At 48.5% G+C, this 20,189-nt stretch overlaps 1 protein-coding gene across 1 annotated transcript; it reads left to right on the top strand.

Annotated features, from left to right (window-relative positions):
* The first annotated feature begins 15,080 nt into the window (after nucleotides 1–15,080).
* Ccl22 (C-C motif chemokine ligand 22) lies at nucleotides 15,081–19,659 on the top strand. The gene is made up of 3 exons (XM_028871553.2): nucleotides 15,081–15,195; nucleotides 16,272–16,395; nucleotides 19,393–19,659. The coding sequence occupies exons 1-3, from the start codon at nucleotides 15,123–15,125 to the stop codon at nucleotides 19,472–19,474; spliced, it is 279 nt and encodes a 92-aa protein (XP_028727386.1). The 5' UTR covers nucleotides 15,081–15,122; the 3' UTR covers nucleotides 19,475–19,659.
* Nucleotides 19,660–20,189: the final 530 nt, after the last annotated feature.

Genomic DNA, 20,189 nt, shown 5'->3' on the forward strand with positions numbered 1-20,189 from the left:
TTGAAGCACAATCTTAATCACTAAGCCATGTCTTCAGCCCAAGGAAAATGTTTTAATAAAGTCAAAGTTCACACAAATGACTGTTTATGTTAAAACCCTTTGAATGGATGCTTTGTAAGCAGATATTTTATGATGTTTTGGTACAGTTAATTCCCTAAGCATCTGCATCTAAAAAAAGAGTGATATGTCTAAACTTTACATATAATTAAAAAACCTATAAAATTAGATACATGAAGATTTAGAACATACAGAGAGACCCATGAGCACATGAGGCCGTCTCAGCAGCCAGGTAACAGCAGCTGTGGCCACAGTAGGGCCGGCCAAGCAATGGGCCAACAGGTCAGAGAACAATCCTGTTCCTCCTCCACGGTGGGCTAGGTGGCATATGGAATAGCTTGAACAACCTCACTAAGAGTGGAGAAATGCAGACACACCCACAGCAACACCCCAGGAAGAGGAAGAGAAACACCTCACAGAGACTGAGGATGAGGCCATCTCACAAGGGAACCCCGCCCCTTCCACACAGCTGTGCCTGACTGCCCTTCCGAGGAGACAGTCCATACAAGCAATAGAATCTGTGTAAGTGTCCCCTCAGCTGCTGGTCCCTGAGGCCAAGCAGCACTTGAGGTGGACGACATGGGCGTTTAGGAACACTGCCTGCCCTGTGTCAAAAGATCTAGAAAAGCACCTGGGAAAGTAATAAAAACAACGGTCAAGAGGTTTTAAAAGGGGATCCTGCGTGGAGAGAAGGGGCATACCAGAAGGCAGATAGTTGCTAAATGTGCCATTCAGGCACCCCCACTATTAGGAACCCTGGCCTGTATCTGCTTGACCTGACTCGGTAAGTCTTTTTTACTGTATATATAAGACACATTTGCACAGAAACAATAAATCTGCTTGTAGTAATTATTATAACACAGCTCTCTAAATTTGTACGAGGTCTGAAATTTTGATTTTTGTCAATACTGTAGATTCACCCTACTCAGCCAACAGTTCTAAATTTTGCTTCAAAGGTGAAAACTGACCACCAACATGGCTGCCTAAGCGAGACCTGAACAGTGATGACCCAACAGACATGCTAAATCGAAAGGGGCAAAACTCATGGGGCCTCAACCCTAGACAGAGAGCTCCAGGCAACTAAAGAATGCTGAGTGGGAAAAATAGTCTTCCCCAGGAAAGAGCACACCAATTGGTTATCCAACACCATATTATAATATATATAATTGTTCAGACTGAGCAGGTTTTATATACATACATAATGTATATATATATGAATAATTAAAGAAAGATGTCATTAACTTGAGAGAGGGAGTAAGGGGGGCTACATTGGAAGGGTTAGAAGAAGGAAAGGGAAGGTGGGAATGATGTAATTGTAATTTAAATTAAAAAATCATTTAAAAAGTAAAAGTTAAAATTAATGTATGATGGCTTAAATGAGAATGGCCCCCATAGGCTCATATTTGAATACTTGGTCCCCAGCTGGAACTGGGAACTGGAACAGCTGTCCCCAGTGGAACTGTTTGGGAAGGATTAGGTGTGACCTTGGGGGGGTATATCACTAGAGGTGCTTTGAGGTTTCAAACACCTATGTCATTCCCAGGGAGTGCGCTCTCTCTCTCTCTCTCTCTCTCTCTCTCTCTCTCTCTCTCTCTCTCTCTCTCTCCCCTCTGCCTATCTTAGTTACTATCTTAGTTCTGTGATAGACACCATGACCAAGACAAGTTACAGATGAAAGTTGATTGGGGACCTAACAGCTTCAGGGGGCTATAATCTACGGCCGTCATGGTGAGGAACATGGCATCAGGCAGGCAGGCAGTAGCTGAAAGTTCACATCCTGACCCTCAAGCATGAGGCAGAGAGAACTAACTAGGAATGGTGGGGGCTTTCTAAACCTCAAAGTTGGCCCTTAGTAACACACCGCCTCCAACAATGCCACACATCCCAATCCTTCCCAAACAGTTCCACCAACTACAGAACAAGAATTCAGATATATGAGCCTGCGGGGCCATTCTTATTCAAACCACAATACTTTCTCTTTTTTATGGATCAAGACTTAAGCTCCTGGCTGTTTGGGCCACCATGCCTTTGCCCCACCATCATGAACTCTAGCCCGCCGAGGTTATTAGCCCAAATTGAATACTTTCTTTTATAAGTTGCCTTGGTTCTGTGTGTCTTATCACAGCAACAGAAAATTAAACAAGACAATATGTCAAGGGCATCCACATAGTTCTTCTGGTGGATGATTCTAATTGCTGCTACCTCATTCATATGTATATTATGTCTCCTGGGTTATATAAGCCTTCTAAAATGTGAAGCTCAGAACACTTTACCAAGCTGTCCTGTAGCTGAAATTTTCTCCAGTCCTGCTTGGCTCCTATGACCCTGTGGCCACTTGGACCCAAGAAAACACACAGAGGGCTTATATTAATTAAAACTGCTTGGCCATTAGCTCAGGCTAACTATTGACTAGCTCTTACACTTAAATCAACCTTTAATTCTTATTTATGTTTAGCCACATGGCTTGGTACATTTTCTCAGTTCTGCCTTCACATCTTGCTTCCTCTGTGTCTGGCTGGTGACCCCTGACTCAGCCTTCCTGTTCCCAGAATTCTCCTCTCTGCTTATTCAGCCTATTCTATACTTCCTGCCTGCCTACTGGCCAATTAGCGTTTTATTTATCGACCAAATCAGAACAACACACATTCACAGCATACAGAACGACATTCCCATCACTGTCCTCCAATCAGAATTATTTATGAGGCTATCCTTCTGCAGGTTTTCTTTGTGAGTTGCGGCTCTTTTCTTGAGGCAAGGGTAACTAGACGAGCCCTAACTGTGTGCTCCAAACTGTGCCTCCTAATAGTGAGGAGGTACTTGATGTTGGCCTCCTCTTCCAACAAGGTCACACCTTCTAATCCTTCCCAAACAGTTCCACCAACGGGGGACTAAATATTCAAACATACGAGCCTATGGGGGCCAGTCTCTGCCACAGCATTACTTATTTATTTTTATTGTTTGACAGAGACTTTATTTTAATTAATTATTGTTTTAAAAATCTTATGTGTATGAGTATTTTGCCTACATGTATGTCTGTGTACTATGTGCATTCAGAGCACACAGAGGTCAAGAGGGCATCAGAATTCCTGGAACTGGAATTATAGTCAGTTGCAAGCTGTAATGGGGTATTAGGAATGAACCTTGGTCTTTTAGAAGAATAACCAGTACGCTTAACTGCTGAACCATCTCTTCAGCCTGATTCTTTTTTTTTTTTTTTTCCTTTTTTTGTTTTTTTGAGACAAGGTTTCTCTGTGTAGTTTTGGTGCCTGTCCTGGATCTTGCTCTGTAGACCAGGCTGGCCTCAAACTCACAGAGATCTGCCTGGCTCTACCCCGAGTGCTGGGATTAAAGGTGTGTGCCACCACTGCCCGGCCTCAGCCTGATTCTTATTTTGCTTGCTTGCTTGCTTGCTTGCTTGCGTGCGTGCGTGCGTGCGTGTGAGCGTGCGTGCGTGCGTGCGTGCGTGTGTGTGTGTGTGTGTGTGTGTATGTGTGTGTGTGTGTGTGTGTGTGTGTGTGTGTAGTAGCTGGGGCAGGCAGTGAACTCATGATCCTCCTGCCTCCGTCTTTGGCTTTGGCATTTTACTGCTGATCTCCACCACAGCTAGCTTCAACAGGTCCTTATCACATTACTGCATGTTATATATGAGATTAATAGAGGTGTGTGCTGATAACAGAATCTGTTCCTGCAGTATCAAAGAAACACATAAACTTGTCTTGAGATTGGAAGAACATGGCACACTGCCACACTCCCCTCCTGCACCCTTAGAAAGACTGTGTCCGGTGGCATGGTGCTGCAGCTGTTCAATGTGCAGGCATGGGGGATGTATGCCTACAAACACAGGACCCGGCTGTTCTGGGGTAAGATGTGATGGACACAAACCTCCCATGAAAAAGAAGATGGCTCATTTTCTGGGGTCTATATTCTTCCCTTTTACAAAGGTTCTTGATAAGTGATTGCACCCCAAAGGCCTCTCCACCAACACAGCAATCCAAATTAAACTGAATCAGACTGAATTGGAAAAGCCCAGGTTTAACAGATGATTCCCTGGCCCCTCAGAGAGGAGACTGGAACGAGAGACCAGAAGAACCACGTGTCTGTTTTCTGGGATGTGGCTTATATACCCCGTGGGAGTGGTCTTGAGCCTCTCTGGGGGAGGAGCTGTATTTGGCCGGCTTTGAATGGGCAGGTTTAGAGAAAGAGATGGGGGAGGGAGGGGAGGTGGATCTTCCACCAGAACAGTTCTAGTGAGGCTCCTCGGTGGTTTAACATTTTCACTGCCGTGGTATTTTACCTCCTTGGCTTGGTTTATTCCTACATGTTTATTTATTTAGACCACTGTCAGAGGCATCATTCTGCCTGATTCCTTTCTCTGCAAGTGTGTTGGTCTACGGGAAAGGTACTTATCCTTGTATCTTGACTTCCCTACCTGCTACTCCGATGACAATTTCGCCAGATCTAAGCACTTTCTTTGAAGTCGGCAGGGTATTTCCCCCATAGGATCCTGTGGGTTGCAAATAGGGACAAATTGACTTCTTCACTTCCTATCTGTAAACCCCTTCTTTCTTTCTGATTGATCCAGCTAATGCTTGAAGTACTATATGAAAAGTGAGATTGGGCGTCCCTAGCTGACCCCTGATCTTAGAGAAAACGCTCCCGGGTCGTGGTCATGTCATACAAAGCAATAGCTTTGGTGTATGCTGCCGTCATCATACTGACTTGTGTTCCCTCTGTTCCCAGTTTATTCAGGGCTTTTATTATGAAGAGATGTGGAATTTTGCTGGCCTTTTCTGCACCTACAGAAATGATCATGTCACTTCTGTCCCTACGTGTTATTTATGTGTTGTTTGACCAGGACAGAACATGCCAGGAGAGGCTATGGAAAGAACCGTGGGCCAAGGATGAATGTCTGGGGTTTTCTTTCTTCCCCTCATACCGCGATGATTTAGCTTTTCTTTGCTTCCTCTTTCTGCTTCTCTTCCAGAAGGATGCCATCTCCTGACCTAATTTTAGGGAGCACCTCTTGTCTGAGTACTACAAGCTGGGGCTTCCCTGGGCCCCGCATCACCGCCTCTCCAGCATGGGTCTTTCCAAGGGTTATCCACACACTTCCAGGACCAGTGGCTATTGTGAATAGAAGTCCTCGATCCTCAGAAAAACCGGGCAGCAGCAAGGGTCACTAACCTACAAGCCACACTCACTGTTAGCTGGGAGTAGAGACAAGACAGCTGTATCTCTGGGACTTGGGGCATTAGCACACAGGTCACATCCTACAGGCTCTAACGTACCTAGCATTTTTGTGCCACACTAAAACCCAAATCAGCAATCCATACAACACACCAAATTGTAAAAGAGGCAGAAGAAGTGTGAGGGCCACTGGGCTTCTGAAGGGACTCAGACAAGAGCACTCAGGAGTTTGCAGTGGACCTTTCTTTAGGGACCCAGGCTGGAGCACAATGTCCACTCTGGACAAGGTACTGAAGTATATATATGATTTTATCCTGGCCTCATCACTAATCACCCTGGAGACAGTCTGGCCCTCATCAAACCACCTTCCTCTTCAGGCCCCTTCCCAGCCTCTTATGCGTGGATGGAAGGTCACGTGACTGGATGTGATCAGAGCAGATGCCCTTGGCTTCCAGGCCTGGACCACAAGAGCTGTCCATGCTCTGGAACTCAGCACACCCAAAGCAATGCTGTTTTCCTGCCCCAGCTCAGCAGCTGAGCACAGGAGAGCCACTTTCAACCTGGAGACCTGCACTTGGCTGGGAACACCCACTTCAAGTTTCCTGTGAGAAAACCCCCTGCCTCTGACCGGGAGATGGCTGGTTTGGGGAACTGGGATAAGAATGGGGCCAACACTATGGATGAAGGGAGGCTGTGGCCTGGGCCAGCAGTTGACAAGATCAGTTCTTCCATAGCTCTGCTTGGCTGCACCAGGGCAGACACAAAGTTGGTGGGGATGGGCCTTCCCTGGGGCCCTGGATTCTCCAAGAAAGAGCGGGAGATATCAGGAATGCACATTGAGGGTACAGGCAAACGCTACTTGAGGCAGAGAAACTGAAGTAAGGACAAGATAATGAACAAGGCAGGGAGCCAGGGACAAGAAACCGATTCAGCCCTTGGGGCTGGACGGCTGGAGTTCAGTGGAGGGTGAGATGGGGGTGGCTGTGGAGAGTTTGAAGTGGAGATCACGTTGGAGCAGCTACCAGTGCCGACATGGTCCAGGGCCTGGCCGTGAGCAGCAGAGGCTGAGGATGTGAGGCACAAGTTCCCTGGAAGGGAGGGGGCTGTGGAACCAAGAGGAATGATTACTGAAAGTACTCTTATGGAGAACCCTGTTGAAGAGTGACCATGAGCTGGCAGCTATCATTGTCACCAAGGAAGAAAGCAGGTAGTAGAGGGCAGAGGGTGTTGGGTGCCTAGCAAGAAAGCAAGGGCTGTCGGGGAGGAGATGGCTCAGAAGAAGCCTCGAAGAGCAAGGGGGGGCCTTTCCCTGTAGGGGACAGCTGTGTGGGGACAGCAGCCACTTCTCAGAAGGCTACAGGAAAGCAGAATCCTTAAAGAGAGCCAAGCTCAGAGCAAAGAACAGGAAGCCAGAGGCAGTGACTGTGCCTGTAACTTCAGCACTCAAGGAGACTGAGGCAGGAAGATGGTAGGTTTGAGGCCAACACGAACTACATAAAGCCCCCAAAGGAGCAAAGAGTGAGTGAAGAGAGGAAGAGAGGAAGGAGGTAAACACACAGGGATGCCCCAGCGTGATGAAAGAGCCGTCAGTAAGGAAAACCTGGAAACAACCTAGATGCCGGGGAATGGGGGACTTGGACCATGAAAATGTAAGTATAGGGCCCCGGGGATGACCAGGACAGCGAGATCAGGTGCAAACAGCCACTCAACAAAACAAAAACAAAAACAAAAACAAAAAAAAAAAAGCCGATTAAAACATTATGGAACACAACACAGCAACACAAAACTACGCTGTGTTTTATTTACAAAGCTCAAAAATGATAAACATATACTTAGGGAAGGATCCCCAGTGGCGTTCAGGGTCCTGGTTTTGTGGTTACACACAGAGAAAGGGAGGGGCAAAGGGTGAGGCAGGCCAGCTTTGCTTGTATCAAAAATAATTAACATCCTAATGACCAAAAAAAAGATACCTAAAGAGAGGAACCAAAGTACAGTAAAATGTTATCTACTGCTTAAGCTGGGCAGTGGGTCCTAAAACTCTCACCTCTAAGTCTGAAAGACTCGTAAATATAAAAGATAAGGCCAGGCTGGTGGCCAGCACCTGTGGTATCAGCACCTGAGAGACTGAGGTAAAGGATTGTTTTTACTTCAGTAAAAAGCTACACTGCAAGACTCCTTCTGAGAACAGAAGAAGAAATTAAACAGAAAAAAAAAAAAAAAGGAAGGGAAAGGGGCAGAGAATAGAAGGGGAGAGAAAAGGCCAGAGGAGAGAATTATGATACACCACAGTAATCAAGACAATGGAGTCTGAGGATCTAAAACCAAGTCCATACATTTAAAGCAGCTAGTTTTTGACAAGTGTGCCACGACACTCTAAGGCGGGCGGGGGGGGGGGGGATAGTCTTTTCAATAAGTACTTCTGGGGCTGGAGAGATGGCTCAGCGATGAAGAGCACTTGCTGCTCTTCCAGAGGACCTGGGTTCAGTTCCCAGCACCCACATGGTGGCTCACAAATCACCTATAACCTTAGTTCCAGGGGATCCAACGCTTTCTTCTGACCTCCATGGGCTTCTGCGCAACAGGCGGTACATATACCAACACTCAGGCACACACATATACAAGCCAAATAAAGTAAATAAATGTTTAAAAATAAATAAATCTTGAAAAGTAAGTGGTCCTAACAGCTGGGTGTGCAGGCAGGTACACACATATTATCACCCCAGATGGGCTGAAGAGCTGACCAGGGGAGACAACACTATAAAACTCCTAGAAGAAAACACGGGAGGCAACGTCTTGTTTATAGGAAACCTGCATGGCGTGGACTCAGCCATGGTTTGGTATGCCATGCAAACACAGGAACCAAATAGACAAATTAGAGGCCATCACAGGGGGGATTCCCCGCAAGCAAAGAGACAGCACAAAGAACGGAAAGGACCATTTGCAAATCACATGCATGATGGAGTTCTAACACCCGCATCAAACGCTGTTCAGACAGTCTGACTTTAAAATGGACAAAGGACACAGGCGGATTTTGTTTTTTTCCAAAGAAGATGAACAGATGTCCAATAAGCACATGATAAGATGCTCAACACCAGTACTCAAAACCACAGGACACCGCCTCACACCCACCATGCTGTCCATAATTGAGACAGTCAAGGGTAGGTAGTAGCAAGTTGTTGAGGAACTGTAAAACAGAACTATCACACATTCCTGGAGGAGATGGAAATTACCAGGTCTCCCTGGACACAGTTCTGCAAGCCCTCAAGAAGTCAAATACGGTGAGCATATAACCTGGAAATCTCACCCCTTCCTGTACCTATACCCCAAAGAATCAAAGATATGCTCACGTAGAGATATGTATGCAATATTCATATGATAGTCTCCATTTTTTGTTAACCAGCATCTGTCACTGTAACACAAGCCCAGGTAAGCAATTTATAAAGAAAAAAGGTGTATTTTGGCTCACTGTTTTGGATATTTCATCTCCATTTGGCCCTGCTGCTTTGGGCCTGTGTTGAGACAGCACATACTGGTGGGAGTGTGTGCTGCAGAGCCCGCCCATCGCCCGTCAATCAGGTCTTACCTCTTAAGGGCGCGATAGGCCATAAAGAAGTGCCAGTAACTGGGGAGCCAAGCACATGAACACAGGGACATTTGGAGAATATTCTAGATCCAAACTGGATCACAGCTGGAATTACTATTAAATATCGTTACGGTAGTGATGTCATCTTTGGGCCAATTTACTCCAAAAGGCTTTCAGTTCTCCATCCCAGCCCTCTCTTTATCCCAGAGTTTCATATCTGCTTCATTCCTGGTTTGGCCCATGTGGTGTCTAGGCTCAGCGTTAAAGCTTCGAAGCGCGCCTCCTTACTGGTTCTTGCTGCTCTTCTGCTCATAGGGCCCCGGCTTTGCCAGAACCTGGCTTCGCTCCCTGTCTCTTTCCAAAGTGTGTTTTCCTTCCCTGCTCTTGAGTCAAACTGGGAAGTCCATCTCCGCCCAGCCAAGGAGAGGCACGGCATGATGCCGGGGAGGCTTCAGAACAGAGCACCATTACAGTCCTCTGCATGCATGGGGACCCCTCACCTGGGGCACCCCCTGCTTAGCTGAAAGGAGGAAGTTCCTGTGGCTGCTCAGGTCAAAGACTTTCTTTTTGAGTCGCAATCAAAGCAAAAGCCCAGACGCCCTACTTCTAGGAATTATCTACCACACGTCTTCCCCCTGGAAATTCGCTCAAGGAACTTTGGGCATTTTTATGTAAAGGCAAAATCTAGAAAACCCCCAATTTGTCTACCAGTGGGACATTGACCATGTGCCCTATGTACACAGCAGAGAACCATGGAACTATGAAGGACAATGGGGCACAGGGGACTGCAGCCAACATGCATTGTAGGTGAAAAGAAGCAAGGTGCATGTTTGCTGAGCGCCCCTCCCCTTTCCTTTCCCTCCCCTCCCTCCCCTCTACTCCCTTCCTCTTTCCTTCCTTTCTTCCTTCTCTCCTTCCTTGTTTCCTCTTTCCTTCCCTCCTCTCTTTCCTCTTATTCCCCCTTCCTTCTTCTTTTGGTGTGTGTGTGTGTGTATGTGCATGTGGAGGGTTCAAGCCATGTCAGGTGACTTCCTCAATCACTCTCCATCTTATTTTTAAGAAGTATTTTTTGTTTTTGTTTTTGTGTTTGTTTTTCAAGACAGGGTTCTCTGCATATCAGCCCTGGCTATCCTAGAACTCACTTTGCAGACCCAGCTGGCTTCAAAGTCACAGAGATCTACCTGCCTCTGCCTCCTGAGTGCTAGGATTAAAGGCGTGTGCCACCATGCCCTGCCTTAAGGTATAACTTTTAATTTTTTGTTTTTTGTTTTTTGTTTTTTGTTTTTCGAGACAGGGTTTCTCTGCGTAGTTTTGTGCCTTTCCTGGAGCTCACTTAGTAGCCCAGGCTGGCCTCGAACTCACAGCGATCCGCCTGGCTCTGCCTCCCAAGTGCTGGGATTAAAGGCGTGCGCCACCACCGCCCAGCATAACTTTTAATTTTTAAATTGTGTGTGTGTGTGTCTATATGTGGGTATATGCACATGAGTGCAGTTCTCCAAAAGGCCAGAAGGGGGCATCTGATCTTCTGGACCTGGATTTACAGGTGGTTGTGAGCCACCTTGATGTGAATGCTGGGAGCTGAACTCAGATCCCTTACAGTAGGGTATGGATTTTTAACAGTTGAGCCACCATCTCTCTAGCCCTCGCCTTATTTTTTGAGTTAAGGTCTATCTCTGAACCTGGAGTTTATGGCTTTCACCAGATTGTCCCTGTTGGCCGGCAGGCCCCAAGGAGTTTCCTGTCTCTATGGCCCCAGCCACTGTCGCTGGCTTTTTACTCAGGTATTGGGGATCTGAACTTAGGTCCTTGTGTTTGAGCACAACACTTTGCTAAGTTATCTCCCCATCTCCTTCTCCTCTGTCTCTCTGGAGCCTTGCTATGATGCCCAGGCAGATCCTTAACTCTCAGGCTTCAAGCAATCCTCCTGCCTCAGTCTCTTAAACACTTGGAATGACAGGTACTTGCCGCCAGGTTCTGCTTTACAGTTTTGATGCTGTTATTGTTTGTTTGTTTTTTTTAGACAGGATAGCCTTTGCTGTCCTGGAAATCACTGTGTAGATCAGACTGGCCTCAAAGACACAGGGATCCACCTGCCACTGTCTTTCCTGTGCTGGGATTAAAGGCGTGTACTACCAGCACTCCTGCTTCATGCTTTTAATAAATAAAAATTAATTTAGAGCTTGGAATGCTGGCACACAACTGTAACTCCAATATTCTGGAGGCAGAGACAAGAGGACCATTGCAAGTTTGAGGTCAGCCTAGTTTACATGGTCACTGGTCTACAGAGGCCAGCTGGGGTGACATAGTGAGATCTTTTCTCCAAAACAAACATTAATTTAAACAAATAAACAAAAAAAGAGGTTGGGACAAGAGGATTATCTAGCAGATTCGATACCTTGTAAGGTACAAAGTGAGGCAGTGTGACCACTAGGAGGAGGAGAGATCAGCCCCTTCATCATTAGAGACCCATCCCTATCCCTACCACCGCTGTATGTCCTGGGGCTTTACCACACACAGTCCCAAGAATTCCCCCCTCCTTCTCTTGAAAGCTCATCCCCCATGCTCTGTGCTCTGACTGGGTATCAGGGCTCCTTTAACTCCATATCCACCCCTTCTGCAGTCAGGGAGGCCAAGAACCCCGGTAGTCAGAGGATGCCAGGCTGCAGGTGTGCCCAGGGCAGGGAGAATGCGGCCAGCACTAAGCCCACAGGCTGGGCCAGGATGAGAACTCTGGGACCTGCCAAGTCCCTGGGGACCCAGGTGTTCTCCAGGGGGAGACCCCCAGGCCCACCATGGAGGGCCCCGGGCCCTAAGAGGCCCCATAAGAAAGCCCCAAGGGTTACTTGCTTACACTGATTGCTCTTATGATAGCCGTTGCTCACAGAGGAGTTTCACATGCAAAAATAATTCTTGGGCCGGTGATATGGCTCAGAGGGCAGAGGTGCTGGAGCCGAACTTGATGACTAGAGATTAATTCCAAGAATCTACATGATGGGAGCATAGATCTTGCCCCCATATTCCCAATAAGTAAAGAAATAAATGCAAAAAAAAAAAAGTCTTTTAAAGAAAAATTTTTTGGCTGAGGCAGAAGGATCACTTGAGTTCAGAAGTTTGAACAACATAACAAAGTCAGTCTGGACAATACAATGAGACTATTACACACACACACACACACACACACACACACACACACACACACACACCTTTATTTTTGGCATGAACCATGGTGATACACACCTGTATTCCCAGCACCCAGGAGATGGAGGCAGGAGAATGGCTGTAAGCTAGAGGCCAGCCTGGCTTCACAGCAAGACCCTGACGCAAAACAAAGACAAAGCAAAGATACATCTTTGTTTTTGGTTTTTTTGTTTTCACTTGTTTTTAAGACAGGGTCTTATTATGTAGCCCAGGCTATCTTCAAACTCTTGATTCTCCTGCCTCAGCATCCTGAGTGCTGGAACTATACGAGTGTACCACCAATGAGATACACGTTTGATGGTGAAGTGTGCTGTTAGACTAGTTCAGCATGTGACCAAGTCCCACCATTGTTAGCAACTTCATCTTACCATTTTGGCTTTGCTTCCCCCTCTAGACACACATGTGTACATTCACATATACATCTCAGGCACATACTTATCTTGCATCTAAGTCTATACATACACAATACTCTCTATATCAATCTATATACACATATGTGCATTTGATACCACAGCCAAAGGTGTCACATACACATTTTACATTTACCACCATGTATTTTCCCCCAACTGTGAAATCATAATTCTCACTTCTAAATACCTTTGCGTGCCGTCTTTGGGAACGAGACCATCTCTTACACACCCTGAGGTCTTCAATACATGAAGCAAATCTACTCTAAGACACAATAGCAGCTAATATCAGTCTGCATTCCACTTTCCCCAATTATTTATGGAAGGTCTTTGGTTTTATTTTATTTTATTTGAGGCTGGATATAAATCTAGCCCATGTTTCCCTAGAACTCAGTGTATAGCCCTGACTGGCTTCAAACTCATGGTGATCTATCTCACACTCAGATGTTGAGACTGTGAGTGAGTTACCATGCACGGCTGCAGAAGGTCTTTGATAGAGGTCAGTATCGGGCATTGGCACTCGCCTTCTGCCTTTTTTTGTGACAGAGTTTCTTGTTTATCACTTTGTGAGCCAGGTTAGCTTCCAGGGACCCTGCTGGCTCCACTTCCCATCTTATCATGGAGCACTTGGATTGCAATCATGTGTCTGACCTTTGCGGGTCTGGGGGACCAAAACTCAGGTCTTCACACACGCACAACGGGCACTTTGTCCACTGAACCATCTCTGCAACCCCAGCTTTGTGTTGTAGGGTCATTGACTGGTCTCAAACTCACAGGAATCCTCCTGCCTCAGCCTTCTGAGTGCTAGAATTACAGGTATATGCCACCATGACCAGCCCTAAATTTTGAAGCATATATGTATGTACACACACACACACACACACACACACACACACACACACAATAAAATCTGGGACAGCTGATTTGAAGGACCTTTGGGGGTTGGCAAATTGCTTTTGTGGGGTAACTTATCTTCTTCCAGTTTTTGTTGTTGTTATTTTGCTAAAGACTAGATCTCACTATACTACCCAGATGGTTTTGAACTCATGGGTCTAAGCAACCCTCTTCTCCACCCTCCCCAGCAGATGAGAATACACGTGTGAGCCACCATATCCAACTCCTGTATTTTCTCTAACTAGAAATTAGTGCTGGAAGCTTGGTTTGCCTTGGAGAGGGCCACATTTCCGGTATGCAATTCACAACACATATTTAGTATTTCAAACCACGTGAAGTACTCTCAGCAGCATTAGGCGTGTTCAGATGTTTGCAACTATGGCTGCCATCCATCTCTAGAACTCTCTATTCTGCCGAATGTTATGTGATAAGACTTTACACGGGGATATGCAGCATACACAGCTACTTACCCCAGATATGGAGCCCCAAGACAGACCAAAGCATGGACACTGAGGTCCAATTTGGCGAACAATGAGTTTTTTGGAGGTTACTCACAGAAATATGGGTGAAAGGTTACTTACAGGAGCAAAAATGATTCACAGACAGCTGCATGACCAAAGCCCACCCAGGTACAGGTGACAGTTCACAAAACTGGGAACCTGGGGCACACAGACAGCTGCAGACAGCTCAACAGGTTGAATCCTGAGAACGATACGAGATCAGCTGTCCTGTGCTCGTAAGAAAGTCTCCTCTGGCTCCTCTCGGGCCACATTCCAGGTCACATGGAGAATGTGAAGTCCTGAGTAAGTAGGCTTACCAAAGAAGTGACATTTCAAGCAGCCCTTGACGTTTGAGTAGGAGTTTCTGCAGTAGGGACGTAAGAAAGTGGAAACATCGTCAGGGTCAGGCCACAGAACCCTTTGAGGAACTGTTTAATACTGTGGTGTGGTCGCTCTGACTGTGAGAAATAGTTTTGGAAAAGTGGCCCTAAGGGTCCTAGTCAGGAGTTTGGGTTCAGCCCCCAAGAGATTGGGGAGCCCCAGTAGGGTTTTAAAGTAGGAAAGGGCCACATGGCCCTTTGAGTCCGCACACTGACTCCGGCTGCGGCGTGGGGAGGGGAACCTGTGGGCGTCCACGCAGGTGGGGGAGCTGGACAGGACCAGGGACGAGGGGCTGTGTGTAAAGCAAGTTGAGCCAGCAGGAAGGCAAGAGGGAGGATGAAGTGGGTGAGGAAGGACTGAGAGGAGCAGGTTCTGTGCAGGCTGAGGGGCAGCCCGCTTGAGCAGGTGAGGCTGAGTTTTCCAGGAACCCTAGAAGTCAGGCTATGGGGCAAAAGCCTGACCCAAAGGGCTCATGGGCTCCACCTTTGAAAAGAGACTCTGATACCCAGCCTTGAGGCGTGAAGAAGGCCTCGGCTCCAGGCAACAGTCTGTCCTTGTCCGCTATTCATGTGCCAACAGCTACTGAGTGGAGCAGTGGGGCTTTGTCGGGCTCCCCATCTCTACCAGGAGACCCCTGGCGACATGGCTGAGGTCACAGGGCAAGGAGCCTCTGGAGAGCACCGCTGAGGGGACTTTACAAGTCTCTGGAGACCCATAGTCTGGATGAGTGGCAGTCCCCCGAGTAGTTCCCCGCCCTTGGATCTCCCATCTGGGGAAGTAGGACTTCTTCTTTTAGGGCATGAATGTCAGGCTTGCTGGTGACTAAGATAGCCGAACCAGTGGGTGGAGAGAGTGCTTAAGTACCAGACCTCCCTGTCCTCTGGCCAGAAGACACCTGGCAAGGACAAGTACAGCATGGCCAGCCTGCGGACCCCGCTCCTCGTGGCTCTCATCCTTCTTGCTGTGGCCCTGCAGACTTCCGATGCAGGTGAGCCTGGGGAGTAGGAGGGTGGACACTGGAGTGTCTAAAAAGAGTCCCAGAGTGAGTCTGCCATTGGCTCTTGTGGCTTTGGGCTAGCTCTGGCGCATCCCTGGGCTAGCGCTATTACTTCTAAATGGGCCCATTTATAAAGTGGGTAGTCAGGAAGGCTTGGCTTTTACGATCTGCCTCAGTTGGTCTGGGGGTTGTGATATGCAAGGCCTGGGGACCCTGTTGCCCAGACAGCTCAAATATAGGAGCTCTTGGAGTAGATACAGGGCCTACAAGGTATCCGTTTGAGTTGGGGAAGGTAGAGACACTCTTAGAAAGCGGGCCATGCCCTCCCAACACCCAAGATTTGCTCTGGAGCCTGTGGCCGACGCAGGGTCCTGACCCCTCTTTCCTATTACACTATCAACACCCCTGTTTGGAGCTGGGCAGGAGAAGGGTCTCCACAGTGGAATGAGGCAACTACAACCAATCAGTTGTTGCTCACAGTGTCAAGTTCTGGAGAGCCCCCATGCAAGCACAGCCCTGTGGAACTGGTATTCTTCCATGGGCCTTGGAGATGACAAGTGATTAGGGTCACTCAGGGGCAGAGTGGGACTCGAACCAGGTCTGTCGTGACTGTCTTCTGACTGAGCCTTGAGTCTCTGCTACAGTCTCACTGTGACCTTGGATGCTTGCCTTCCCCTCTCTACTGTAGCCTCACCAGGGCAAGGAGAAGAGGAAGATATTTCTAATTCTGTGTCGCATGCATGAGGGTTGGTGGGTCTGGAGCAGGGCCTAGCATCCGCCAAGCTCCTGGGAAGCAGGTGCTGTCTGCCATGCCCTGATCCAAGGTAGCTGGGGCTCCCTCTGACTCAGAGGTGCAGGACCCCATTTAGAAGCCTGTTGGTGCTCAGTCATTCTGAATCCACTTCCCAGAGTGTAGACACTGAGCCCTCAGTGGCATCTCTGTATGAGGCCTAGAAGATATCCATCGGTGTGGAAGAGGATCTTTCCCCTGTAGGTCAGTCTGTGATTATGGCTGGGGCCATAATCTCTGCACTCCAGCTAATGTGCCCTGGGTACCCCTCCACCAGGTCCCTATGGTACCAACGTGGAAGACACTATCTGCTGCAGAGACTATATCCGTCGTCCGCTGCCATTACGTGTAGTGAAGGAGTTCTTCTGGACCTCAAAGTCCTGCCGCAAGCCTGGTGTTGTGTGAGTAGGAAGCTGGGCCACAGGGCTTTGGAGGAGGGGCCTGACAGATGTGGACCAAGGGTGGGCAGGATGTAGCAAGCTTCAGTGCAAGGAGGCTTGGCTGGATGGGATGGTTTAGGCAGGCTTGGGTGTTCTGAATCCCAAAAGGATGGTACCATTCAACAGATATTGTTGAACATCTGTAACATGACAGACCTGTGGATGGCAGCTGAATAGTTGGGTACCACCCCAGCATGGCATGGACATGTGGGCAGTACATAGCCACTGGCTATTGTTGATGGGAAGCAGTGTGGGTGTAGGGGTACAAGCATCAAGCCTAGAGTCACTCCCGGCTGAGTCATTCTGAGTCCTCCCAGTCCCCCGGAATTCTTCCAGGTAGCCGTTTTGGCCAGAGACATACTATTAAGTGCTGACACCCATGTGCTCAGGCTATTCTGAGCACTACCTCTGTGACTCATTCAGTCTCTGAAGCAATTCTACAGGAGGTTAGCCCATTTTGTAGGTGAGACCCACGCTCAGCAAAGGGAAGGGGACTCAGGCTTAGCAAAGGGAAGGGACCCAGGCTCAGCAAAGAGAAAGGGACCCAGGTTCAGGAGAGGGAAGAGGACTTAGGCTCAGCAAGGGGAATGGCAAGCAGGCTCACTAAAGAAGAGCATGGGACAAGGCTTCCCAGGCTGCTCCTGTATTCCTGGGAGGAGTGTTCTCTTCCCTCTGCACCCCGGCTTTCTCCACCTGGCAGGAAGACCCATCTTTTCTGTGGTAGCCCAGCTGGCTATGTCTAATCCCTTAGAGCCTGCTTCTAGCCACATCATCTAGTTCTTGGATTTGGGGTCATGACCCCACCCCTTGGGCTCTCTATCTTCTTTCCCTCCTTCCACAGCTAACTCCATCTCTTAGAGATGTCTACTGGAGAAGGGTAAAGAAGGACAGAGCAGGAGCCCTCCCAAGGTTCTGGCCCTTCAGCTCTGAGACTGTTTCTCATCACTTCAGTAGAGCCATAACTCCTGTTTCCCCAAGTGCAGAAAGATCCTGTGCTGAGCACAAGGCACATACGCCCTTAGCTAGAAACAGCCCTGCCCAGCAATCACTGTCTGTCTGGTTCCCTTGCACGCTGCCGAGGTGGCATGAGCTTAAGGGTCTCTTCAGCATCACAGGGCAGCTACGGCAAGTGGAAGTCACAGAGCTCTGGCCTGTCACGCAACAGATGCTCAGTGAAGGACAGACCTAGTAATCCTTGGACTCTGAGCCTAAAGGAACTCTAGAAAGAATACAGCTTGATGGATGGGGAGATTGGCACGCAGGAAGGGACCAGCCTTGCCTAAGATGCCCAAGAAGTCAAGCTCAGGCTGGCCATGGTGGCCCACACCTTTAATCCCAGCATTGGGAGGCAGAGGCAGGTGGATCTCCGTGAGTTCAAGGCTAGCCTGGTCTACATAGTGAGTACCAGGACAGCCGGGGCTATGTAGAGAGACCCTGTTTCAAAAAAAAAAAAAAGAAAGAAAGAAAGAAAGAAAGAAAGAAAGAAAGAAAGAAAGAAAGAAAGAAAGAAAGAAAGAAAGAAAAGAAAAGAAAAGAAAAAGAAAAAGAAAAAGAAAAAGAAAAAAGCCAAGCTCAGTGTTGCTGTTGTCCTCAGGCACTGTTTATTTGTGGTCTGTGACGCAAGGACAGGTCAGGGATGTGGGAGCCAGCAGCTCTCAGCTGGATGGCTGGATGCAGCTATGGAACGGGAGAACAGCCCCAGCCAGCCTGTACCCACCTTGCCAAACCCAGCTTCCATGCCCAGGCCTGGCCCAGTATTTGCTATGGCTGTGCAGGGCAGGAGCCTTGGCCACACTTGGCGGGCGTCTGAGGTTCTTTTCTAATTGCTGTGATAAAATACTCTGACGAGAACAGCGTAGGGGAGACAGGGGTTGTTTTAGCCCACAGCTCACGGTGCAGGCCATCGCGGCAGGGAAATCAAGGCGGCAGGAGCAGCTGGTCACTCTCATCCACAACCAGGAGACAGAGGGATGAATGCACGTGCTCAGCTCGTGTCTCCACTTCATCCAGGCTCTGCTGCCCGGGGAAGAGTCCCACCCACAATTAAGATGGGTCTTCTCACATCACTTTAAATAAGATAATCCCACGGGCATGCCCAGAGGTCTCCAAAGTGATCCTAGATACTGTTGACTGACAGTTAACTCTTCCATCACCACAGGCAAACCTATTTCTCCACCAGATGCTCTAGGACTCTCAAAGAGGCCTGGAAGGGACGTTCTTCAAAGTCACAGTCCAGTCCCCACCTCAGACATACTTTACTCCTTATATTCAGCCAAATTTCTTTACATCTGTGGGTAGACTAGGGACACGTGAAATTGTTGTAAGAATTAAGAAAGCTATTGTAAAAGGGAACGAGGACATTGCTCAGTTAGTGCTTGCTAGAGGATCCTAAGTTTGGATCTTTAACATTCATGCGAAAAAGCCAGATCTGGCAGCATGTGCCTGTAATCCCAGGGCTGGGGAGGCAAAGACAGAAATATTGCTGGGCCTTGCTGGCCAGCCAGTCTAGCTGAATTGGAACTTCAAGGTCAGTGAACTGTATTTAAAAATAAGATGGACAGCAAATGAGAAAGACACTCTATGATAACCTCTGGTCTCTACATGCCTGTGCACATGCATCCATCACACACACACACACACACACACACACACACACACACACACACACAAACTAATGTAAAAAGTTGAGGACATCTTTTGACACAATTATAGAGCACCTACTATGTGCTGTGGCCCTTGCAGGTCAGTATGTATCCTGATAGCTTCACCAAAATCTCACGGAGCTGGCCAGGACTGTCACCCCATTTTATAGAGGTGGAAACCAGGGCTCAGAGAAGTTATCTGACTTGCTAACAAGGAGCAAACCTAGAATCCTATCCAGCTAGGCCAGCTCCCAAGTCCATACTTTTGTCTCCTAGCCTACTAATGCGACTGCGTACTCCCTGGTGTCTCTTACAGTTTGATAACCTTCAAGAACCGGGACATCTGTGCTGACCCCAGCATGCCCTGGGTGAAGAGGATTCTCTCCAAACTGACCTAGTGAGGAAGACCTGATGACCATGGGCATGGCCACTCCAGGAAGGCTCAGCAAGTCCTATCCCGTACCATCCAGCAAGAGCCTTGCCAACAGTGCTGCCTTCGCCATCCTCCATGCCCTGGTCCTCACTCTGCCAGGCCTCTGGTCCTCCCACCTCCCCTCCAGGCCCTCTGGTCCTCCCACCTCCCCTCCAGGCCCTCTGGTCCTCCCACCTCCCCTCCAGCCCCTCCAGCCCCTCCAGCCCCTCCAGCCCCTCCAGCCCCTCTAGCCAACATGGCAGCTGAGGGAGCACATTCTGGCCAGCCCTTTCCCAGCATCCCCTCCGCACTGCTTTAGCTAAGGCTATGGCCCTTGCTTTGGTGCCCTGATCCTGCAGATCTGGGTGCTTCCCTTTCCCCAGCCTAGGGAAGACCCACATGCTTCAAGTCTGTGCTACCCAGTTCCACTTCCTAGAAGGTTGCTGGTATCTGGAATGTTATTCCTGCCACTTGTACTCACCCAGCCACTCCCCTCTCAGACTTCTATGGCTTCCGCCTTCTCTCAGTAGACTTCTCAGGATTTCGGGCTAATCCACCAGGCCCTGAGGTTAAGCCAAGGTCTCCACCAGAGTTCCACCTGTCTCCTGGTCTCCAGCATGGGGCATGGAGCACAGGGGCATGGGGCAGGGAGCACAGGGGACATGGGGCAGGGAGCACCGGGGCATGGGGCAGGGAGCACG

This window comes from Peromyscus leucopus, chromosome 5 (assembly GCF_004664715.2).
Source record: "Peromyscus leucopus breed LL Stock chromosome 5, UCI_PerLeu_2.1, whole genome shotgun sequence".
NCBI lineage: Eukaryota > Metazoa > Chordata > Mammalia > Rodentia > Cricetidae > Peromyscus > Peromyscus leucopus.